At 37.9% G+C, this 25,377-nt stretch overlaps 1 protein-coding gene across 6 annotated transcripts in view; it reads right to left on the bottom strand.

The window, feature by feature from the left end:
• Nucleotides 1-4,446: 4,446 nt before the first annotated feature.
• The window catches only part of arhgef28a (Rho guanine nucleotide exchange factor (GEF) 28a), a 54,445-nt gene continuing 33,514 nt past the window's right edge, over nt 4,447-25,377 (bottom strand). For 3 of the 6 annotated variants that reach the window (XM_056747246.1, XM_056747245.1, XM_056747251.1), the window contains 24 exons: nt 25,203-25,317; nt 24,017-24,100; nt 23,471-23,513; nt 22,767-22,868; nt 22,119-22,242; nt 21,403-21,538; nt 21,198-21,253; nt 20,599-20,659; nt 19,857-19,989; nt 19,452-19,570; nt 19,206-19,346; nt 18,849-19,099; nt 18,595-18,720; nt 18,399-18,516; nt 18,050-18,298; nt 16,675-16,751; nt 16,376-16,554; nt 16,093-16,184; nt 15,673-15,855; nt 15,246-15,466; nt 13,926-13,973; nt 11,971-12,477; nt 8,157-8,466; nt 4,447-5,754 (listed from right to left, as the gene is read on the bottom strand). In XM_056747246.1, the coding sequence (XP_056603224.1) occupies nt 5,597-5,754; nt 8,157-8,466; nt 11,971-12,477; nt 13,926-13,973; nt 15,246-15,466; nt 15,673-15,855; nt 16,093-16,184; nt 16,376-16,554; nt 16,675-16,751; nt 18,050-18,298; nt 18,399-18,516; nt 18,595-18,720; nt 18,849-19,099; nt 19,206-19,346; nt 19,452-19,570; nt 19,857-19,989; nt 20,599-20,659; nt 21,198-21,253; nt 21,403-21,538; nt 22,119-22,242; nt 22,767-22,868; nt 23,471-23,513; nt 24,017-24,100; nt 25,203-25,317 (3,633 nt within the window). In that variant the 3' untranslated portion in view covers nt 4,447-5,596. The remainder of the gene's footprint in view (nt 5,755-8,156; nt 8,467-11,970; nt 12,478-13,925; nt 13,974-15,245; nt 15,467-15,672; nt 15,856-16,092; nt 16,185-16,375; nt 16,555-16,674; nt 16,752-18,049; nt 18,299-18,398; nt 18,517-18,594; nt 18,721-18,848; nt 19,100-19,205; nt 19,347-19,451; nt 19,571-19,856; nt 19,990-20,598; nt 20,660-21,197; nt 21,254-21,402; nt 21,539-22,118; nt 22,243-22,766; nt 22,869-23,470; nt 23,514-24,016; nt 24,101-25,202; nt 25,318-25,377) is intronic. The other 3 variants (XM_056747247.1, XM_056747249.1, XM_056747250.1) reach the window with 3 other exon arrangements.

Consider the following 25,377-nt stretch of genomic DNA (forward strand, 5'->3'; position numbering starts at 1 on the left):
AACATCTAGTTACCTTTGAATAGACAGAAATGCTATATATATATGTCTCTTTTAAAAAGTTTCACAAATGTGTGTCTACATTTGTCAAAATTGTCAGATAAAATGTGGCAAATCAAAGACAGTCTTGATCGAGGTCCTGTTCGATATTTTACCTGATGCAGTGTGCAAGTGACAGGCTGAGGTGAGTTTTGTAGTTTTTTTAATATTATTTAAAAATATATAGACCACTTCAGAAAACGTAAACAACGCTGGTCCAAAATAACTTTAAACGTCGCAAAAAAAATAAGATTTAATTAAATACTGTTTATAAGATTACTAAAATGAAAACTTGAGGTGATTCTTGACTTGTGTTCACATGCTTTGAAGAGGTCTAAATCTATATATCTAGTATATATAGCTACTTTAAATTGACTGTTTCTTTGGATAAAGGAGTTTGCTTATGTTATACTTATTGTGGTAAATACACAGCATGTCTCTCACACAAAAAATGTCCAGAATTTGTTTGGGGTTTACAGATTTCCCTCATTTCTGAGGGTCTTGTTTGCAGTTAGCAGCACCACGAAAAATGGCTCCTGACTGACTGGTGAATTGAGTGGCAAAGAGATGAAGTATTTTTGCAAGCAAACCTCGGAAGTGAGTTAGCATTTTAAGACTTCCGGTTCCAAAGTCTATGGGTTTTTGAATGGGTTTTTGGTATATCGCCCGAAATTAGGTCTGTAGCACACAAAATAATCTAAATATATTAATATTTTCACATTTTAATCTATGACATGAAACACACCAGTTATAACCCGCTTTACATTTTTTAAACCTTTATTGTTTTCTTTGCTAAAAGCCACTACTTCCTTTGGAGGGGACATTAGACGTCATCGCGCATATAAATCTCACAAATAATGCAACAGGGGCACAAATGTTTAAAATCATTGAAGGGGATTCATTCACTGAGTAATTGAGCACATTTTTAATAAAGTTTCAAAGAGTTGTCAGAGGCTTGATGGTGGTGATGTTGATATCGAGCTACCTTCAGTCTGTTTATAGTATTAAGTTACTTCTGCCGATTGTATTTACGGTTAAAAAATAGCAAATACTGTGCTAATCGGTAAGATTATCTTGATAGACAAAACGTGTAAACATCATGAACATTTAATAATCACAGATCTTATTTTTTGTGATCTATGAGAAAAATGCATGGCTTTTGGTCGAGGGAACAGTGCACGCTTACTTCCGGGTTAGCCTACAAAAATATGTCATCTCTGAGCATCTCCATTCAAAAAAAATTTAGAAACCATTCCCCCAATTCTTTCATTTACAAAAATGTCATATTTATTGATGTCTGTAATTATTACATTTTTGTAGCAAAGTTTGTGAAATCTTTGGAGATTAGCTGTAATGTCTGTCAAATTAAAGGCATTTTAGTTAAAGCAGGGTTTAAGATTACGGTTATCGTTTCTGTGCTGTTTTGTATTTTTGTGGTTAATTTAATGTTGATTTATTAAAGCAACAACTTGGGAGAATCCCTTTCCTAAGCTGTCAGAGAAAGACAGTAATTCAGAAACACTTCAAAGTGCCTGTACACACCCTTCAACACTAAAGACTTAAAAGCTTTTATCTGACAGGTAGGCCTAAACGGTCCCATTTCTCTCTCTCTCTCCTGCTCTCTCGCTCTTTTTGACATTCACTGGTATTTTCTTGACTGACATTTCCTCAGAATTAAATAAACACATGGATGCGTTTTAAAGAAAAGTGCATTCAGCTTTGCGTATGTGTCTGCGCATTTGCGGTGACAGGTGAAAAATGGTGGCTTATCTCCGACTGAAAGGTGTGTATACTCGAGGACCGTTTCAGTTTTGACAAATACAGTCCTTTAAACTGATGAATACGTGTCTTGTTGATTCAGGGGCTTTGGTATTCGGAGGATTAACGTAAGTAACACTATTTAAGATACCTACTTCAGCATGCCCTCCGGACAAAGATCGGATTGTGTGCGTACATGTGTTTCGCTGGCCCGTGTTAAAATCCGATCCCTAAACACAGTTTTCCTTTATCGCTGCAAAAGATGCCTCTTGGAAGCTGCGATGACAAAAATCTCACAAGAATGATTATGACTTTAGCAGCAGAATCAATGAGACTTCAAAACATTGCTTGAGCCATCGCCATCAATGGACAAAAGTGACCATCCCTCAGTCAAACCTCAATCCTCCAATCACCTGAGCTCATGAGGTGTAATGCCTGACATATGTGCTCGTGTGTGTGTGCGTATTTGGGAGGTCTTATAGAGGGACAAATTGGGACGTCCACGTCTCAGGTGATGAAAAACAGTTGAGACGCCCTTGAGGAAGGGAGAACTGAGGAATGGGGGGATTAGTAAGAAATGAAAGAGCAAATGAGTGCTAAACACATGATTGCGTGGTTTTGCCGCGAGGCTCTGCCCTCCATCAAAGCTCAGGATTGTGTGCATGTTATTACTGTGTGTTTAGTAAACAGATACGCACCTTTGTAGCTGTAGATAGAGGTGCGTGTGTGTGCATCTGTGTGTGATGAGACACGAATGAATCCGTAGCTTTGATTCATATGCAAGTTGGTGTTAAGGGTTCTTGAAAAAATATGTCAAAAAAATATTGAAACAGATTCTCAAATCCTTTCTTTATAAACCCAACACAAATATTTGGTGAGAAAACCAAATGTATTTTAAAGTATGTACAGTACGGTACAGTATAATGCCCATAAAACTAGTAGTTAGTTGAGTGAATCTTAACTAATTCAAATTTATACCATATTCTAATATTTATTGATTTATTGAAGAACAAATGTTGTCAGAATTTGATCCCTTGAATGCTTAGTCACAACCATACCACTAGAGTAATATCCCACAAGCTTTTAAAGAAATGTTTTTAGAGAAAATGTTGTTTTCTTTGGTAATGAACCAAATCAGAGTTGCAAAAAAGCATCCCACAGTGTTTATGTTGTCCTCTGTCTAATAACATTTCCTTCTGCCTCATATTTAAACCCCAATAAAAGACAGAACTTGGGCCACCTAGCTATTTTTCACATTCATTATGTTTGTCCCTCCTGCAGCACAGAGGAGATGAAGTACCACACCCGTCACACTAATATGTAGAATATGCAGAGGAAAAGAGTTTGTTTCGTAAAAGTGCCATAGGTGGGATGCTGGTTAATGACTGTTATTTATTTGCGGGGGTGACAGGTTTACACTGGAACTCCCTCTAAAGTCATTATTGTGCCACTGGGAGGCGTTTAGCACGGGTGACTACTATCCTCGTCCAGAGACGCATTACTCAGCAGCGGTAAATATCGACTTGTCAGTCCCTAGCTGTGTGCATATAACCTTTAGAAGTCTCGGAATAATGAGAGAGAGAGAGATGCTTCAGAGATTCTGAAAGTGTTTCGCTGCTGTGAAAACTATGTGCTTTAAACTTAATTTTCAACAGTTAAATGTCAATTTACACTGCACATCACAGTTGAAAACTTTACTTTTCAAAAGAAATTCATTTGTCATTTGTGTAACATTTTGTCTTCCAGTATGGGTGTCATTACTTTGAAGAATGTGTTCTGACTTTGACAGACTGTTGTAAGACTCCTGTGGATTATAAAGCTGACAGTTGGTTCTAGAGCTGCTGTTTGGAAATATGATCAGTCCCTTCACCATTATTTATCTTCTCTAAGATAAATACCCATTACTGCTACGAAATATAACACAATTTAAGTTTGTGATATACAGAGGACTTTCTTAACTCTTTATCAGTGGGGTTGCACTCTCAGAATTATTCTCATGAGAATCTTTGTTTGCTATTCCATTTTTCCTGACTCCTTCAATTCTTTAACCCGTTTTCTGGCTGTCATATGCGTCACTCGTCCTTTATATTCCTGCAGTTTTATAAACAATATTACACAAACGCAATACAGTAATGAAGTTTCTCGGCAGAGTAACTAAAACTAGTTATTTAACATATTATTATTTTAAAGGAAAAATCTCCCAATAACCTTTTGCCATTATGTTAAAACGACACATCTGTAAATTCAGCCGTTAACCAACTTTTAATTTTTTCAACCACCTGTCATACACAGACCACGTTTCTAAAGCTTATGTACTGAAAAAAGTACTGCCTTACAGTGCATATTTTTCTTATTGAATATCATTAAACAATACAGAAGTAAAATGGGTTTCAGATATTCTTTAATTTGTCCCAAGCAATTCTCTTTCATCGACAGCAAACTATGTTCTATCATCAGATATCATGGTGCTTATAAAATAAACATTTCACCCTTTATGTTTTTCTCTGGGTTTTGCAAATATCTAACCATTAAAAAGTATTAAAAAGTGCTTGTCAACTTTGACAACATAGTATTTTAATCACGTAAAATCTCCATTTCATGAAGGTTTCTGAAGGACACCGACGATATGAAGAAACAAGAAAAAGCTTTAAATGAACGCAAGAACATATTTACTACATTTAACCTTTGATACAACAGTCAAACTACATACAACAATTATACAAAACATGCTCTATGTACAAAAAACTTGTTCTTTAAAGTATCAGCAATAAATAAAATCTATGCTTTGGAAGAAACAACACAAAATATAGCAAGTTTTCATGCGCAGTGAAAAAGCTGTATATTTTCAGTACAATTATATCATTTAAAAAAACAAAATAGACATATAATTCTTATTCGTTTTATTCAAGTGCATGTTAAACCCCAGTACTTGTCTGTGATAATAGTTTTCTTATGACACTCACGGCTTGAATTAAATAGGGCCTTTGAAGTGCGAGTTAAATTTATGCTTTGCAAGATATATCCATAACCAAAAATAATGACAGTCTTGATCCACATAAAACAATGAAACGGCACCTGTGTGTAACTGACACTTGCAAAATGCAAAAAAGCCTTAAGGCCAATATGGCAATATATTCAGAGATCAGTTTAGATGTGGTTAGAGACGTATTTAGAGAATGCTTCTGTGCTGAGGAGACCTTCCAGAATATGACTGCATATGCAAATATGAATATAGATTACTACTGTATATCTCTGACAAACAGGGAATGAGTTCTACACCTGCATGATAATCACTGAACTTCTATTCTAGAGGAATACGGCAGAACACATATGACATATTCTTCATATAAACGTGTTAGACCAGTTTCCAAATGTGTGTGACATTGAATTGGAAAGAGGTGACAGTGTGATTCCATGTGCTACCATGCATGCATAATAACCTACACTTGAATGCTTTAGGGCAGTTGTTGTTTATCTGCTGAAAGAAAGAGTCAGTCATTTATTGTCCAGTTACTGTTAACAGACAAGGAACAAAAATTACATTGCACAGTTAGCTGGGTGGGATTGTTTTTTTTCAGCACTAAGACTGTGCTGAAAGTGCCTGACCTCATTGTAGCATCCAGGCTATAAAGCAAACTACAGCCACTCAGACCGTGAGTATCCTATGTCTCGACAGTGAGTAACCTATGTCTCACACAGACATAAGTGCTATAAAGTCCAGAGAATGTCACAGAAGTTCTGGTTCAAATCTTAAAATGCAAATTCAAGTCCTTGTTTCGAAACCAACTCAAGCTTGTTCATTTCAGAGATACACAATATTCTCCTCTCCATCAGCATCTTTGTTCTCTGTCTCCAGGGTATCAAAGGGCTGGTTCACGAGGAGATCGTCATCTTGATAAAGCCCTGTCCCTGAGACTCCCGCACACCAAGATTCAATGCCGTGACTGAGCTGACCCAGATCTGTAATGATAATATTGAAGGCAGTTATATATTTATTATATTATACAGCCACAGTTTAAACCTTAGTAAATGTTTTTGCTCAACTCAGATACTGGATGATTAAACTGGAGTTGGGAAAGATTTAACAATTTCTGAATAACCAAGACTGAGTATAAAAATGTAAAATTTACAATTACACAGATGTGTTTTCTTCTACGGTGGTTTTCTATGCTGGTTTCCAACACCTGAATCTAACCTTTGAAATGTAACAGAATTTACGAATGTTGTTTAATTTTAGAATCTGTCTTCCTAAAAAAACTGCAAACTAATTATTGTAATAGCTTTCCGTTAAAAAAACATAAAACCACACAAGCATTCATTCAACAAAAGTAACACCGAAGTTAAAAATAGATCTGCTGTCACACATGTGTGTTGTAGAGGGTGTGAGCTATCACATGTTTTTGTCTTTCATATGATGCTGTGAATTCATTTCATCAATTACCCACACAATGAATGATTATTCTCAATGGAGGCCAACACCATCCCCCAATTTCACAACTTTCATTCATGCTGCAGTATTACTGTATGTTTGAGCTAATGAGCTAACACAGTTAGCCTATATGGCCGGCAGCCATATCACCCTGAAGCCCAAGACTGGTTGCCCACTGGAGCTAGCAGGGTTGAGCCTGGTCAGTACCTGGATGGGAGACCTCCTGGGAAAAACTAGGTTGCTGCTGGAAGAGTTGTTAGTGAGGGCAGAAGGGGGTGCTCATCCTGGGGTTTTTGGGGTTCCTCATGCCCAAAAACCAAAAAATGTAAAGTATGGAAGACCTGGACACTTCACACACTCAACGGTCACAGATTTGCTGTACATATAGCGGAAGAGAGGCACTGTGAGTAAAGTTCACCCGCAGAGGCCATTGCGCTTCAGTCTGATGGTCACTGAAGGTTAAATGTTGGTTAAAATAGGTTCCAATTACATCAAAAGTACAATTTAGTTGAAACTGATTTTATTTATGTAGGTTGCATTTGCCCCGTCTGGGAAGGCGCTTCCAGTTAGTTGTGTTGCATTTGAGACGACACTCCATTTCAAAATTCGTACACTTAATGGTGAATTCCTTAAGCGCATAATATATAGCATGTCCTATAGCTTTCCTGTAGCGTTAACAACGCAAGGTTGTGGGTTCGATCCCAGGGGATTGCAAATACCTATGTAAAATGTATAGGATAAAACAATGTAAGTCGCTTTGGATAAAAGCATCTGCCAAATGCCTAAATAAAATAAATAAAATAAAAAATGTCATTTGGGACACAACGAAAGCCTTTATCATCAGTGGCTATCATCAATTGTTTAGCAAAGAACACATCTGCTAGCAACTTCTTGTTAAACATTCCATTAATAGTTTCAAATGTGCATTGAGGGTATCAGGTTTAATAATTCCCCACCAATGATAAAAGGGAAATGGGGCTATAACCTTAACATAACCAGTCCTGCACAAAGGTCTGTTAGTAACAAGAAAGGATAATAGAGACGATCAACGCGCAGAGCGGATGCAACCTTTACCGCCAAAAGACTTCGCTGCAGTGCAAAACATCTCTCCATTCAATATGTATTCACCATTAAATATTATAGAGATGAAGTATTTGAAAGGGAGCAACAATTCATAATGTTAAACGGACAACTTTATGGCTCATGTGGAAAAATCTGATTAATAAATTTCTGTCTCTCTCTTTTGTTAGATGACAGGTCACTCTGTAATGACTTTGGTAAAGATTTTTGAGATCGATGTTCCAATCAGTCTCCCGCAGCTGCCGGCCCTCGATGCACATGCCACTGTCATCTCGGCAGCAAATAGACAGAGGTGCAATTGATTATGGAGGAAGATCTGCATCTGTGCCCGAGTGTGTCTGCGTCTGCGTTATTAAACACAGATTAACAACACAAAGAGAGAATATCGACCCTCGCTGACGAGATTTTAGTGATGATTTGCTAGAGAAGAGAAGTCGATCCGATGAAATGAAATCATGTTTTTTTGCAATCGGGTACAAGGTGCACTCAATAATTTTTCCCATATTAAAAAGGTTTCACTCTTGAAGCAAACAAATAGCACTTTACATAAATCCAGTCATATCAGTAGCCTAATAAAAAATGGAGATCACGTTTTATCTTGTAAACATCCCCTATAATCAGACTCTCAACCTGATGGGAAACCTCAATCTTGGGTGACCGCTAATAACATTTTTATAATGGCATTAGCAAGTTAAAACTATGGCTTTTGTATGATGCATCATACACAAAATCATTATTAGGTGATCAGCACCATATCAGCAACTTATTAAGGAAGCAAATGTAGGAAAAAAAGAACGGCCATGATGTCAACACAACTCCTCTAAGCACATTGTAACAGGGATAAAATTATTACCATTGCTTGGACTCTCTGTTCCTTGACTTCTGAGCGGGCCAGAGTTCAATATGCCTCCCACCCAGCTCTCTTCTGACACTCCAACAGAGCTGCGTCTGTGATTCGATCGGGCCAGCAGTGAATTGAGACTGTTCTGAGCACTGGGAGAGTCTGATAATCCTAAGGTTCCTGAATGCGGATGGGTCCTATGATCATGATGGTGTGAATGATGAAGGTGGATGTGTCTGTTGTTTAAAGAGGGAGACATAAACGCTGCCTCGTTCACAAAAATGGAACCATGCTCGTCCTCGCCACCCAGGTGCCCAGCGTCCTGTAAGATGGAAAAGAGACCTGTATCACTCACATATCAAACCCTATGATATCTACAGTACACAATGCAACTTATTTAGACCATTTATTGAGCGGATTGAGATTTGAATAACATGTCAGTCGCGCTATTTCATCTCAAGCTTACCATTAGCGACAGTAATATTCTTTTATCACCTCCATATGACATCATCTGGTGCTGTCACTCAATGGCTTTTCTATTCCATGACTTCATTTGTATTTTTTGACTAGAGTTTATAACTACATTAAATGGTTTTGTCATCCAAAATATGAAACAGATTTTTAATAATGTATAACTTTATAGAACAGAATAGAAAAATTTAGTGTGTTTTTTGGCATCAGTCATCAACTCCACACTTCTCTTTTCCTAAGAATCTGCGAGTTCGATCAGTTTGTTTCATATGTACTTTAGTAAAGGCCAGACTGAATCACGGTGACCCCTTTCAAACAAGCTCAAAACTAGTGTTCTGTACTAATCAGCACCCGCACACAATACAGATCATGTCTTTATTGTGTGGTCTTCTTCGGACATACAAGTCCAAGCTTAAAGCTAAGAGGGTGAATACAGACGGCTATTTTAGACATCATTTGTATGTTATATTTCGAGGAATAAGCAAAATAATAATAAGGGAAAGGGCGTTTGAAATAAATGGTTGGAAGAAACGTAACACATGTAACAGCTGGAGTGTTGATATTATAATCTGTACAGCAAGCATATAAGCAGTTTGCTAAGTGAACAGAGAATTTAACCTGATACTTCTGCTGTATCGGCTAAGCAGCTATTACACGATGGCTTGTAATTAACTACAAACAGCGGCTAACAACACCCTGATATTGAATGAGATGTGTTATTAAATATATGACTGTAATAGTATTCAGACAGAGCAGTAAAACTAGAAGTAATGGTAACACTTTACATTAAAGGTGTCATGAACTGGCCTTTTTTATTGTTTTATACTGTTGTATGAGGTGTACTTATGCCGTTCGCATGGTTTTACATTCAAAATCAATAAGTAGTGGGCTCGACAAAGTAGTGGGCTCGGTTTTAATGGGCGTGCCGCGTTGAAGACTTTTTAACGGCATGTTTAATGCATGCTCGCTCTATATGGTTCCGAGCAATTTCTGTCACCAGTGGGCGGGGCTAAAGAAGTAGTCGTTGATTTTCTTCAGTGGAAGCGGTGTTCAACCTAAAGGTGCATTCCAGGACCTGCCGTTTGCTGGGCCTGGTGTCAATAAAAGTTGTAATTTTAGTAACAAGGGCATTTTCAGTTCTGACACTTACATCTTAGCTTGAATAAAATTACGCCTTATATAACAAAAGCTTGGGTAAAAATGTATGTCTTAATTCATGACACCTTTAAGGTTGTATCTGTTAAAACTGAGTTAATGCATTAGCTAACATGAACTATAAATGAACATTAAGTTTCTTTTTATACAAATTTTAGAAATTTTGTGCTAATAAATGGTGCACAACCAATGTTGAACTTTAATGAGAGAGATCAGACATTTGAGTGTTTGATTATTTTTGTTCACTTTGCTGTAAGCTGTGCAAGCGATTCAATATTACTGAAAACATTAATGATAAACAGCCTGTGCGCTGTAATGTGCTCTATAAATCAAACTATAAACGTTTTTTTAACACAATACCCTGCTGCTACTTTTTCCAAGTTTCTATGCTGTTTTAGAAACGTTGAGACACAGTCATACTCAAATGTTAAAGCGGCAATCTGCTACTTTTTTGGTAAAGAATAAACAACAAAAACTCAGGGTTAAAAACTGTCTCCTTACCACAGTACACAAATGTAAGCTTCTTAAAATATTAGATTTGGGTGCACATGTTGGATTTAGCAGGTACGTTTTAAATTCATGTAAAGATAAGAATGTGAAGGAATCAGTGTCAGACGGAGTTAAAGACTTTCAATACTTCAACTGACATTGCATTTCAATGTAGTGAAGAATGGTACAGAGAAAGTACCGACAGAGGGACACCCTCAACCTCCATTTCGCCTTTCTGGCTATTTTCAAACAGTCCTTTTGAAAGCAAATGAAATATCACTACCCTGCCCTGCAGGACGAAGCACACAGAGTTGTGTTAAATTATTTTGCCTTTTCAATTATCATTAATCATTATCTTGTTTATTAGTACGCAGTCAAGTGGCAGAGGCTAAGACCGTGTGACATGGCTCAAGACCGATGAGCCATGCCTTGCTCTCATTATCCCAGGTAATGAATCAGAGACTTGGCTTTGTTTTTGTGTGTGGAAGAAACAGACATTTGACCGCAGCTGAATCCTCTCTGTGTACAAGAAGCCAAAGAAAGAAATGTTTTCTTCCTCAGTGGCTTGCCACACCTGATTTGACTGAGCTTGAAACATTAGCTTCGGACCTGAAAAAACACAAAAACTGTTGTGTTTGGGGTTCTGCCGTATTAGTATTTATTTGTAAGGGCGTGTTGAGAGAACTGGCCATGGGACATAATCCAACTATCCTACAAAAATGTTAACCGAATGACAGTGAAAGAGAGCACATACACAGAAAGAAGAACATGTGGGAAGAGAGAGAACATGGAAAGAAGAAACAAGAATACATCTGAGAAACTTATTGAAGAATATACAACAGCAAGTTCTGGTTCATTGATTTGAATAAACAAGAGGAGTGCTTCTAATATTAAAATGGTTCTTTATTTTGTATCTCTCCAGATTTTTATTTTAGCTAGGTTTCAGATAAGATGTCAATCTGCACACTACTTTGTGAGACTATGTTTCATTGGACGTAAGAGAGTGGCCAGAAGTGAACTTTTGGTCTGTGTTTGGCTATGATATAACAATTAATTTCATTTTTTATAAGAATTAACTTATATGAGTATTTCATTTTATTACATTAAAATGGTTATTGATTCTTTCCACTGAAAGTTTGGGCCACATCATTTTTGTTTGTTGTTGCCGCTGAAACCGTCTATGTTCTGCTTTTTCTTCTTTTAGGCCTATTTTCATTGTTGGACACAAAACTAAAATATATATTACACTCTTTTGCTCATATGTTATTGTTTAAATAAGAAACCAGAAAAAGAAAGAAGGAAAAAATGACAGTAGAAAATAAAAAAATGAGATCAGCGTTTAGAAGAAAGCTGTGTCCCCAGCCACATACTGTGCTTTTATGATCTGCCTGCAGCCAAAGCTTTGAGGAAAATTTTAAACATACACAAACAGATGAGATACACATACAAACATATGCACAAACATCAAAAGCAAGAAAGGCAGCCACAACCCCTCACAGGTAATGCCCAAACTCAGAATACACACACATAGTGTGGATTTAAACGTGGCGGTCTGTTAAAGGTGATATGGGATATATTATTTAATAAAAAATAAAAAAATCCATATTTTTTTAAGATTGCTATAGGACATGTGACCCCAGTTTTAACCGCATCATCCTCGCCAGGAAATAACCTCACAGACCATACTCCCACCCCCACACAATATACAAACCTGTGACTGCTGTCCATCGAGCGGTATGACCAGATTCTGCTGTGATTCGTGCTTTAAACTGTCGAGCAGCCTGCGTTTAGTGTCCAGTTTTTCTTTCTCCTTCTCCACGCTCCTCTGTCCTTCTCTCAGCCTCTCCAGGCTCTGCTGGTACTCCTGCAGCTGCTCCTGGAGTTCCTGTCGCTCGCTCTGTAGCCTCCGCTCCTCTAGGTGGCACAAAAGTTCTCTTCCTTCCAATGCCAACTCCGTCTCTCTCTGTTGAACCTGTCGCACCTGGCACTCCCGCTCCCACTGCTGGCGTTCCCGCACCATGGCGCTCCGGAGACGGACCGCGTCTGCCAGCTCTTCCCGCCGACGCTCTGCCTCCCTCTGCCGCTCCTGCTCCTGCAGGGCCTGGTTGCTGCGAGTGATGGGGAACGGCCGGGAATGGGGGTGAGGGGACGGGCTTGATAACAGAAGGAGGAGGAGCCTTTGGACTTCATAGCTACTGTCTTGGATAGTGACCGCAGCCTGTTAACAGTAAAGGAGATCAAATGTGAATTTTTATTACTATAAACAATGGCTCAGTTAGTACTGTGGAATGTGGTTAACGTTTTGCCTATAATTTAGTAGTGGTGTAACAATTCACACAGGTCGTGATTCAATACACTAGACAAAGCTAACAGATTGATACACTCGACTCACCGTTCGATGCGATTACACTAGGCCCGGATTCGATACACTCGACTGGCAATTAAATACGATACACTCGGCTCATGATTCGATACGATACACTTGAAACTCAATTCGATACACAAGACAAAGCTGACAAATAGATACCATACACTAGACTCATGATTTGATACGCTAGACAAAACTGACAAATTGTAACGATACACTCGACTCACAGTTCGATATGCTACACTTGGCTCGATTCAATACAATATGCTCGCCCTTGTTTCAATACTATACACTTATTTGAAAGTCAATAGCATAGCATAAAATAATTTAAAATAATTAAGAGACCATTTCAGATGTTTTTCTGATTCTAAAATTGAAAATTTATAGGGTTGTGTTTAGCTAAAATTATAATTTTTGTTTAATTCTGTGAACTACTAACAATATTTCTACCAAATTTCGAATACAAATATTTTTTTTGCATTTATTTGCCTAAAATGAACACTGGAGAAACAGGTAAAAAGTTCATATTAACTTTTAAACAATGCAAAAGTTATATTTCTAAAATGTATATGACCTGGTTTCATATCACTGTTTTCTTTCACGTTGTTGGATGACTGTATCATTTCTGAGTTTTGATTTTGTTGAACTTTAATAAACACAGGACTGGAAAGACAACATTACATCTAGAAATGCTGATTGTAAATGAAAATTTGCATTGGCCTCTTAATGTTTTCTGCAGCTGTACAGATCACAACTCAACCAAAAAGATTAAACATATCAACAATATATTGTAAAAAATAAACTTGCCATAGCTCTATGGTAAATATGATACATTTTTTGTTTATTTTTGGCTCTTTACATGTATAAATACCCCAATTTACACTTCTCATTCTGTATTATTAAATCTAAAGTGTCATAATAAATTATGTCTGCCTCTCAAAAAAATAATTAGCACCTAAAAACAACCCCTCTGTCAATACTCTCGGTAATAGCTTGCATTTAAAAAAAAGAGGCAAAGAGCCTTTTGGAGGTGTGACATTGTGTCTACATTCTAACACCGGCATTATAATACCTCCGATCATACAGCAAACCCACAGCGCATTATATAAGACAGAAGACCGCATACTTGATAGACACATTTAGGCAATGTGACACTTAAGGCTTGGACAGAGCTATTAGGAGTGAGTCATGTTGCGTGCCTGCACTGTGTGTGCGTGTCTGGCGTAAGCAGACAGAGGTCTGTCCACTGTAATTATTCTTTCAGATAGTGTTCGAGTGTGTGACAGGAGTGAGCTCACCTGTAGACTGTACAGCAGCTGAGTCAAACTCTGGACACTCTGACTCACCTGTATTGAGCAGACGAACACATCATAAACAACACAATGACAAAACAACTCTGAGCAAAACGAAAGCATCAAAATTCGATAGGATGTTGACTCTAACACAGTATGTTCTCCATTATCAAACTGTTCAATATATTTAATATACATTCTTGGCTGGCATCTGCTTCCTCTTGCACTTTATAAGTGCATACGTGGTGTTAACAGCACATTAAGGCATGCTTATTGATTATCTCACAACATATGATGCAACCACCATAAAAACTCCTATACGCTAGTTATAATGATATGCTATATCCCTGCGTTCTCTGTATTATATATGTTGGTCAGTTTCCTGGGTCCGTCAAACATTGGCCTGAACTGAAAAGAGATAGAATACAGAATCGATATACTTGGTGCAGTTTGGGATGTTAGTGGTCTTTAAGAATTGTTGAAGCGTCAATGGGAAGAGACAATCTTTTGTTTCAAAATCCGCACAAACAAGTCTGCCCTCTAAAGATAAGATTTATATTAAGTCTATGTTATTACAGCGCCATCTGGTGGACACATGAATGCCTTATGTACCTTATGAATAACTTTTTAGTTCTGAGTAATCGGCTATGAGCAACAGGTTACATTTGCCAAAATTAGCATGTTGAGGCAAAATTAAACACAAATACTATAATAACTATAAATGTACATATTATAAAGCTAAATCCGAAATGTTTGAAATTCAGCAGGAAGGTAGTTTTAAATAAAATAAGAAAACAAAAACAAGAGATCGTTACTGTTAAATATTGATCATCTCTTTTCATGAGCTTGTGCCCATGTCAGTAGCACACAAACCCTTTATTAGCAAGACGTACTGTACAGCACGCCACGAGACGCCAGCGACAGCAGAAAAGACATTCAAGAAAATGAAGGCCTAATACTTTGCTTTTATTTTTAATGAAACGGGACCCCCGAGATGGTGAAATGGACTCCTCATATTTCAAGCTCATTAATACTTACTAACATAAAGGATGAGATGTGATAGTGGAAAAAGACTGTGAATTATTCATGTGGTGATAGGAGACTGTATTACTCACGCTGAACGTGGGCCTTTGGTACTAAGGCTGCAATTTAAAACACTGATACCAAAAACATTCAATGTTTCTTACCCATACAACTATATGTTTATTCATAATCTTGCTTTTAAATTACCGCAATGATTGTCATGTTAAAGCGCAAGTAGTGCTTAAATAATTGATGTTTCAGTGATTTTCAGCTTGTAAAAACCAGGATTCAGTACTCAATTACCTGTAATTGAGCGGCTGTACTGAGATTAAGCGCTTGCGCTTCCACACCTTCCTCTCCTCTGAACTCCTCCTCCTCCTCACACTGTGAGGTGTCAGTCAGAGGGCTCTGCACCTCAAGAGATGAGGAGGAGGTGCAGGGTTCATGTTGGATCTGCTCCTCTGTATCAGACAGACTAGGAAGAGAAGCGCAGTGGAAGGAGAGAGCTGCTTTCAAGTTCTCGGCTAATATATATAGAGAGAGAGAGAAATAGCAAAGATGATGGCAAAGATTACTATACATGCCGCTGTGTGCAACATAATTTAAAAACCATGATACAACATCAATTATTCAAATACTATTCTTGATTCATCTAAATTTTTATGCAGAAATGCAAGCACATGTAATGTATTTTTAGCTGTCTGTCAAAGCCTGCACAGCTGATTCTCACCCTCTTTAAGAGCAGCGTTGAGCAGCACTGCAGCCTGAGGAATATCTTCAGTACTGGGTCGTACCAGCAGCCTGGGGTCTGGTCCTGCTTCACGTTGGCCAACCATGACCGACAGCTTGGCGTAGATGTGCAGTTTCTCCTCCAGATTGGCGCAGATCAACTGATCGTGGCCACACAGAGACTCTGAAAAATGAAGGTTACGTTTAAAGAGAAGAGTCTTCTTAGCTCTCGTAAATTGAAATCCTTGTTGAAGGACACATTGGAAAAATACAGTAGAAGAGGTTCTGACTTTAATGTCAGCAGCAACATCTGCTGGTCTTCACATTGAATGTGCATGTTTTTAACAGATTTAAAACATGTGATGTATATGTTTAAAAAATTAAATAAAAAATACAATTAGACTACTCCTTGCTGTTTCACCTTGCAGCCTGTGGATTTTTTGGACTTTTGCTTCAGCAACTCTTCTTTCCTCTTCGGACTCGCTTGTGGTTTCATCCTCCTCTTCAGGGCAGCTTAGAAAGACAAACACAAGGCAAATTAATACAATCACACACTAAAAGTGAAATCAATTAAGAATATTCAAAATGGCTATAGTATATGCATCACAGCATGTGGTTTAAACAGGCATTTCATTTAGAAACCAGCAAGGCCCTACAGTACTTTTATAAATACATGCATAAATACATGTACACTCAGTACATACTTCTCCACAGCTTCTCTGATGTGTCTCATCCAGGTGTTGCGCTCATCTTTAGAGGCAGCGTGCACCTCATACATCTCAGGCCCAGCCGAAGAGGCGCTGATCAGAAACATGCCTCTCTCTTCATTGGCCACCTCTCGCACGATCAGCTTCTGCAGGGAGATCACTGGAGGCTTCTGGTCCTGAGAAGCAATCGTAGGAAGATCAGTTTCAGGATTATAACACTTAAACACACTTACATAAAATTTGTAAAGTTGAAATAGTGTGGTAATTATTATAGTGTAGTAATTATTGAAACCAACCACTGCAGCAAAGATGTACTTCTGATCTTTTTCTTGAAGGAACACCAATGAATCGGACAGCAAAAGTGCCAGCACATCTGTGGACAAGTGGAAGCAATGAATTAAGGAATTAAATCCATAAATTAAATATCTCAATGAGAGCCTATAGTCCCACTATGTCTTAAGATCTTCTCTGCTTGGCCATTTTAAAGTGATATACAGTATTGTGCGGTACACCAAAAAAAGGGAAAAATGTTTATTTAACATGGATTTTTCTGAAACTGGGATCTTCAGTCATCAAACTCCAAATGCCACTTTTGCTTGATAAGTTTTCTGTAATTCTGTCATTTTTGTGTTATAAAAATTACTCGCCTTTCATGTGATAACATATATAGATGTTATAATATAACATTTAAAGACCCATTGACATATTTGCAGTGTCTGTAATCAACTATATTGCAGTTTTAAATAAAAACTATAAAAACTATGATTAACTGAATTAATCAGTGTAAATGTACAGTATTGTTTATTCAAAGGGATAGTTCAGTTCTGTCATCATTTACTCACCCTCGGGTTGTTCCAAACTTATATAAATTACTTAAAAAAAAAAAACTTCGTATCAGCACCTTTTGTATTATTGCTCCTGTATGACATAACGCTTATTGCTCCCTGAACTCTCTGTAAGTCACTTTAGATAAAAGCATCTGAAAAATGTATAAATAAATGACTTTGTTCTTGTGAAAACAAAGGAAGATATTTGGAAGAATGTTAGCAATTTTCACTTCTGGGACATCATTGACAACCATAGTGGGAAAAATTACAATGGTAGTCAAAGGTGACCCAGAACTGTTTGCTTTCCTAAATTCTTGTAAATTCTTATTTCCTAAATATCTTTTTTTGTGTTCATAAGGAACATCACAAAGAAAAAATTCTACCATGATAAAAATGATGTCCTAGAACTGAAAAATGCTAACATTCTTCTAAATATCTTTCTTTGAGTTCAATAGAACAAATACATATAACAACTTGTAGGTAAGTAAATGGTGACAGAAATTTCATTTTTGGGTGAACTATCCCTTTAACCCGTTCATGCAAGTCACTACAGTGGAGAGCTATTCAAAAAGCAATTTCTTATTCTTATTTATGGCATAGCTGCACATCAACCACTGAACTGTCCCTCAAGAAGAAATAAAAAAATCTTGTTTTCTAACAAAAAAGGAAAACATTATGGCTGACGTATTTACATACATAAAAAGGTTTAATTTATTTCAAATGAATTATGTATTTCCAGTAGACAACCTATGGTTGATTTGAACAGTTTTTAAGTAGAGCAAAAACTGTCATGCTGTGTGAGAGTGTTCACACTGTGTTATACTGAATCCTTCAGCGTGCTGACCTTTTAACCTTCCTGTGGCCGTCTTCCAGAGCAGAGGGCCCTGTTGCAGCAGAGCCCTACCGCTGGTGATGTCCTGCTTGCGGAAGGTGTTGCCGCTCTTCAGCTTGGCCGAGCATTTATTCTCCATACGACCTAACACTTCGCTCAGTCTCTGGTTTTGCTCAAAATGACTCACACTCTGATCCACAGCTGATATCAGCTCTCGGATCAGGACTAGTGCACGAGACAGGTCAGCATGTTCTTCTTCCTCTGACCGAGAGAAAGAGAGAGAGATTCATGTGTACTGTATTTATGCAACATGATATATGTTTGTGTATTTGGGTTAGTGTGGGTAGTGAAAGGAAAATACCCTCTGTGTACTGCAGTATTCTCTCCAGGAGGACAGGGTACTTTGTGATTCGCTGCGTCACTAGCAAAATGCATCCGGGGATCTCTCGTCTCCTTACTAAGGAGTTGCTACTCTGTTGCTAAAGAAAGCAAAAAGATCACATTGATTAACCTCTGAAATCCAGTGCCGAGGATTCATTGTTTGATCAGACTCTTACTTTGATGAACAGCTGGAATCTCTTGTTCTGTTGCTGAAGCTCTTTAAAGAAACTGACCGCTTCTGTGTGGTGACTGCAAAACTCGCCATACACCCGTTTCATCTTTTCTGCATTCTCCTGGGAGAACTGTGATGGTCACAAAATACAAAGCACATTATTCAGTTTGGATATAATTTGATGCCAATATAGTTGATTGTTTTTATTTTGGGCTTTGATCACAAATACTTCAGACTGCAATATGTCATATACAATACCTGTTGCAGAAAAATGTCCCCCACACGGTGAATGAGGTAGTTCTTGTTGCAGTTGGGCTGGACACAGCCCTGCCGCCGTTCCCTCATCGCCGACAGGAAGTCACGGTGCAGCAGGAGTAACTCATCCAAACACGGAAAAATCCGATTAATAGTGTCCGCATCCAGTCCGACTTCTTCCCGCATTCCCTGCCTGAAGACCTCCGCCATTATCATTAGGGTCTGAACGTGATGGAGTTCAGTCTGCATGAACTCTGAAAAACAATAAGAATACTTTAAAATACTGAAGGATGAACTGGCAGCTTGCAGAAACGTTTTCGTGCAACATTTTTATTCATAGTAAAACCGTTTTAATCTGACCGTAAATGACATCCTGTCTCTTGATGATGCGTTTTTCTTGCATCCTACAGAACTGAGGCTCCACCGAAAGGCTCCATGACTCCGCCTCCAAATCCACAGCGTTCATCATTAGCTCTGTCTGCAGCGGAGAGTCAACAGAGTCTGTATGGAGAGGAAGGACACACATCAGGGTTACTTCAGAGTTCCTTGTTATATAAAGTACTGTAGGGTAGGACTATCACATGTTTAGGACAGAGCAGATTATACCTTCAATGAGAGATGAATCTGTAGATGTTGAAGACTCCAACGTTTGAAGGAGATCCTCCGTTTGGATGTGGTTTCGCCAGGGAGAGGAGTCACTATCCGCATCTGGGCTCTCACTAAGCCTGGTGATAAAATATCGGAAAATGTTTGTTAAAAAACCAAGATCTAACGTATTTTAAGAAAAACTATGGAAGCTCTTTCGGTCTATTTGTTTACTTAGCCTTCTTAATACTTGTTAAGTCTACATCCAATTCTATATTTTTACTATCAAACTTTATAGGAAAACTATAGTATGTTTAAAGTATATTGAGATCATTTTGAGTAAATGCCATTTACAATGACAGCATATTGTTATGTATAATGTTTATAGCAAGTTGTTGGCATAAATACTCAAAAAGAGTGTTGCACCTTTCGATGACTGCAGGCACGCTTCTGGACAGAGGACAGGGAAGAGGGGTGGAGTCTCGGGATGTCATCACAGGAAGAGAGGCAGATGAGGACACCTGAGAGGTTGAGGAGGAATTTTCACGCACTGTGAAATCTACATGTGACAGAGAGGGAATATAAAGATGAGATCAAATATAAAGTGCAGAGCAATCTACATAGGAGGCAACATTATTGACACTGTACTGTATGATTCAAGATTCCTATAGCTTTAGTCTTGGGCTAAAAATAATCTTTAAATTGCAAAAGCATTGGAACACTAAATATATACATTTACACACAACAGATTATTTTTTAATACTAATTGTGGATTGTTTTGTATTTACTACTTTAATCATTTGAGTCTCTTATCACTTGTGACATCATTACCGTTGGCAGTAACGATGTAATAAAATGACACCACAACGATTGACAATCATGTCACAATAAGCAATAATGTTAGAATATGTGATGACATAATGCTTCCCAATGATTATGTCATAATGGGATGTGTGTATGTTATAATGAGTAATGATGTCATAATGTGAATCCAGCATAACAGGATGATTTTGTAATAACCGCCAGTGACATCATAATGTGATGATGTCATAATGATTGGTAGAAATGTCATAATGAGTGGTAACCTTGGGCTCACAGCCAGGTTTAGCTTATTGAGGTTCCTTCTAGTATTTATGTACTAACGTTTAATAAATCAGGTACAACTCACTTTGAGGAAGAGAGGCTGTCCTACTCTTCACTGCCATCACTGAATATTTGTCATGTGGTTTCTGTAAAAGGAATTCTTATTATTGATAAACAGTGATGAACACTTTTGTTGGTAGTTCACCCAAAATTACAAACTCTGTCATAATTTACTCACCTTTGAGTTGTTCCAGATCTTTATACATTTCTTTGTTCTAATGAACACAGTAAAAGATTTGGACAAACGCTTGTAACCAAATAGTTATTGGACTGCATTGACTACCATAGTAGGAAAAATTACTTTATAATGTTTTCGTTCTGTTGAACCCAAAAGAAGATATTTTGAAGAATGTAGGACAGCAAACAGTTCTGGGGCACTTTGACTACGGTTGTATTTTTCCTACTATGGTAGTCCAAGAACTTTCTCCGTGTTCAACCAAACAAATAAATGTATACAGGTTTGGAACAACTAGAGAGTGAGTAAATGATGACAGAATTTTCATTTTTGAGTGAACTATCCATTAAATAATGACTATGACTGACTAAACAGGAATACGTGTCTATGAGTTTAATTATTAAAGTTAGGTGATATGTAAGTGTTGTGCAAACACAAGCACAGTCCACCTTCTGGCATGGGGTAGTCGAGTCTTTACAGCCCTTATGGACACTCACTGCACAGTCTAGAGGAAAGAGAAAAAGTAATCAAAACAAATTCAACAAAACAATACGGGTCCAAATAAACAGACAAAATGACTCACCACAAACACTACAATAAAATAATTAAGTTGAACTTAAATGATGCAAACATTCTTAACTCAAACTGACTCACATGTGCAGTGGAGGAAGTCTTTCCCAGAAGCTGGCTTTCCGCATATCTCACAAAGCATCGACCCCAGGACAGATCCTGCTGAGAACTGGTGTCCATTTACCAACTTGTCTTTGGTTTCTCTCTCCTTACCTTTCCCCTTAAAAAACCAAGGGAAAGCCACGAGATCACTGACAGTCCACGTCACAAGGGTTTCAATTACCATGACTTCTCAAGAAACTCAATATTATTAGTTTTATGCTTATTTAGTTATTCTAATTCTGACACACGTAACAAAAGCCACTGTAGAATTTGCTGCTGGTAAAACATTTACAGCCAAAAGCAGGTTTAATGATTAAAAGGGGAGTCCCCTGGTTGTTTTTGGGACGAAGGTAAGGATTTCAACCCTCACTTTATTCTTGCTGTTATTTATTAAGAGAGATGTGTGTGAGCGATAGACAGGTTAAAACTTTAAAAACTTGATTTCTATAACACCAGTATAACACTACCTTTCTAAAGTAAAGAGTCACTTTCTAATTCATTTATAATGTTTATGTTAATGTTTTTCCACATGTTTGAATAATAGTAAACTAATCAAAACTTTAGGATAAAACATGTACCTTAATAAAAATAATTACATTTTTAGTTTTCTAATTAGATAAATTAGTATGTTGGCGTAAATATATATTTTGCATTCAGTATAAAAATCATTTCATTTCATAAACTCAATATGTGTTTACCTTGTTCTTGTTTCGAGTGCTGTACATCCGGCTCTTGATGAAGCTGAACGTGCGGCTGACTTTGTATTTTTCCGATTCTGTTTTGGAAGGGATGATATATTTGTCCCATTCCTCTTCCTCGATCCTGTAACACACAAGCCCACTCCGTTGGTCACATGATACAGGTTATAATCACAAACACATGCCAGTACAGTTAGTGCTTTGTGAGATGTTTAAGGTTCCATTAAGGTAATTTGTTACAGGGTAAGTCTTGGGTTCTTTTCCTGACTGGAGGAAAATTAATCATTAGTCTGCACCCAGTTTCCTAACTAGGGCACATCAGCTGAACAGTGGGAACATTCTTTGCATTTTAAACATACCTGATTACAAACATTTGCACGGTGGGGGGTAAGTTGTAAGACGAGCACAGTTAGGTCAAATACACAGAAACTCTAGGTGGGTTATGACATATTATAGTGTTGACACAGTGAAGCGACAGCAAGATTTGGAGACATTTTATCACAAAAGTTAAAAAGCAGATTTCATGCCAGCGTGTGCATTCTGGCAGTCAGATGCCATCAGATGGAATACATTTAGGTTAGGTTATTAAAAGGGTCATGCCAAGTGTGCGGTTGATGTTTTATGGTAAGGGACGCTGTATTGACATACTCTTTGAGGAATTCGGAGAGCGTGAGGTGTTGTAGGGAGTCAGCCAGCTCTGTGCTGGTCTCATCATCAGCCGACTGAGCACGTCTACGAAACCTTAACTCCCTATAGAAGTACAATACAACACTCTGAGTGTTCCTAGAGTCCTCACACACACATTTATTACATTCACATTTATGCTTTTATCCAGTGTGACTGCATTCAGGGTAAACATTTAATCAGTTTTATCGGAAGTTGAACCCCTGTTCTTTGCACTGATAATGCAATGATTCACCAGGTAAATACTAGTCATTCTGTACTTTCATTTGAATGTCTCCTAACAAAAACTGTCCCTTGATGGCGCTATTGTGCTTTGCTATAAAAAATGTTCATCATTTGTTCATCATGACATCATTTACAGATGGAGCAAACATGATGATAAAAAGTGCTTTCCTCACAGATTGCGTATCTGTTTTACAAGCAACATTAATGCACATATCTGTTGTGTCCATTTACAGTTATGATCGTTTTTCAATCTAAATTCTCCCATTAAAGCCATTTTCCTAAAAAAACTTTACATTTTGACCTTCGGACTCAACAGGAAGCGACCTGTTGCCTGGCAACCCTGCTATCACAGATAGCAGAGAATTCTGCTCAACATTTGTTTTATTCTCTGGTTCATGCCTGATGGAGGAATCATTACAGGTTTTTTGGGGGGTCTGCATTACCTTTTCTCTTGAGCTTGCCCTGATGTGCTGCTGGCGCGATGTTCTGTGGACAAGAGAAAAATGATGTTGATAGAAAGAATATACACTAAAATGTCTTTGCGCTATTATCATTTACATTCCTTAACGTGGAGTCCATTTATCGGTGGCTTTTTCAACAAACATGTCTGACCTCTGGGATTTAAGAACATGTACAGTTGCCTCATTGAATCTATAAATGAGTCATCTACATACTGATCACATCACCTTTACTTTCCAACAACATCTTATGAAGTAACGTTGAAAAACTTTAGGCTTCCACAACCAGCGAGCAAAGCAAAGCCATGGAGATGAGGAACCATAGCACACACATATGGTATATACATTCACACACATCAACATGATGTTACACAAAAAACACACTTGTCATTTTGTCAACTGTACACATACTCTCACATATACACACAGAGGCAGCGATGCCATGTTAATAGCGCGCAGTGGAATGGAGGGCGAGCGGCAGAGCAGGTGGGCGAGCAAGAGCAGCAGGCGTGCTGTAGTGGCTATACTTACTAACAGGGTTGAGCAGAGAGAGTGATTTAGACAGAGACAGTGCCTGTAGGAGAGACCTGCTGCCACTGCTGGAGAGGGCGCCATCTACAGGACACAGCGGACATGACACTCACTACAGCCCAGCGCTACTCTACAGTACATACTCACAAGCAGAAAAGGGGAGTGTGTGCTGCATTTGAAAATGCAGTTGAACGGAATAACAATCAGTAATACTGTAAGAAGCAATAATACCCAATAAGTCTATTGATCTTTTATTAATAAACTTTCAATATAGAAACACCAGCACACTTTGACTGTGTCTCATAACCAAACATGCCCATTACATCTACAAATTTGTTTCAGAAAGAGAATGTAAAAAGGTTTTGAGTCACAGCCGTCCACTCTTCATATATCTGTTAGGAGCTATTGTTTGTCTTTTGACTACAGTTTTGTTCGTGACTACCAAACATGCTTCTTATGACGACCAAAGACAACTATTTCACTGCCTTGAGGAACAAAGAGAAAAAAATCTATAATTCCTGTAACTGCCACAGAAACGCGTTCTTACGAGAACACTACATGTTAATCATCTGACGGTCAAAAAACGTGCCATGTAGATAGAATTAATAACTATGGTGACACAACAGATCCGAAGAGAACGCAAGCTAAAGGAACACTTTGGCAGAAATTATATAATATGTTCAATGACAAAGTAGTATATTGGTTTGCAAATCAATTTATTATATCATCCCTTAAAAGACTTAAAAGGTAAATGCAAAACTGTAATGACCTCTCTGCTTAGTCATCTACAGCAGTGAATCCCAAACTTGGGGGCCTCAAGATGGATCCAGTGGGGGGCAGTTTTGTGGCATTTTATTAAATATAGAAACGTATAATACATTTTGAGCAATCAAACGTCAGCAAAATAAGACCAGCAACCAAAATAATTGATGTTCCAGCATTGTATAATTAAATATGTTTTTAAATAAAGTTCTAGATTATGTTCAAGTTCTTTCTTTGGGGGACCACAAAACGATACACCCTACAAAAAGGGGGCCTTACAACGAAAAAGTTTAAGAATCATTGATCTGCACAGAAGTGAGAAGACAAAGAAGATACCTCCAGAAAAATCATGTGACACTTTCTTTAGGGTATTCGACTACCAGGTAAAATACTTTTATTGATGTAAAAAGTTTTAGGATCTGACCCTGGTTGAGGTCGGTGGGTGGAGGCTGGGCATCCCTACTGAATCGTGGAGGCAGGAGGCTGATTTTGGGAGAGGTGTAGGAATATGAACGAAGACGGATACCTTGCGCAACGTCCTAAGGAGAGAAAAAATGAACAGTTTTACGTCTAGATGCTAAGAAACGAATTATGGTTGT

The sequence above is a fragment of the Triplophysa dalaica genome, chromosome 4, assembly GCF_015846415.1.
Source record: "Triplophysa dalaica isolate WHDGS20190420 chromosome 4, ASM1584641v1, whole genome shotgun sequence".
Lineage (NCBI taxonomy): Eukaryota > Metazoa > Chordata > Actinopteri > Cypriniformes > Nemacheilidae > Triplophysa > Triplophysa dalaica.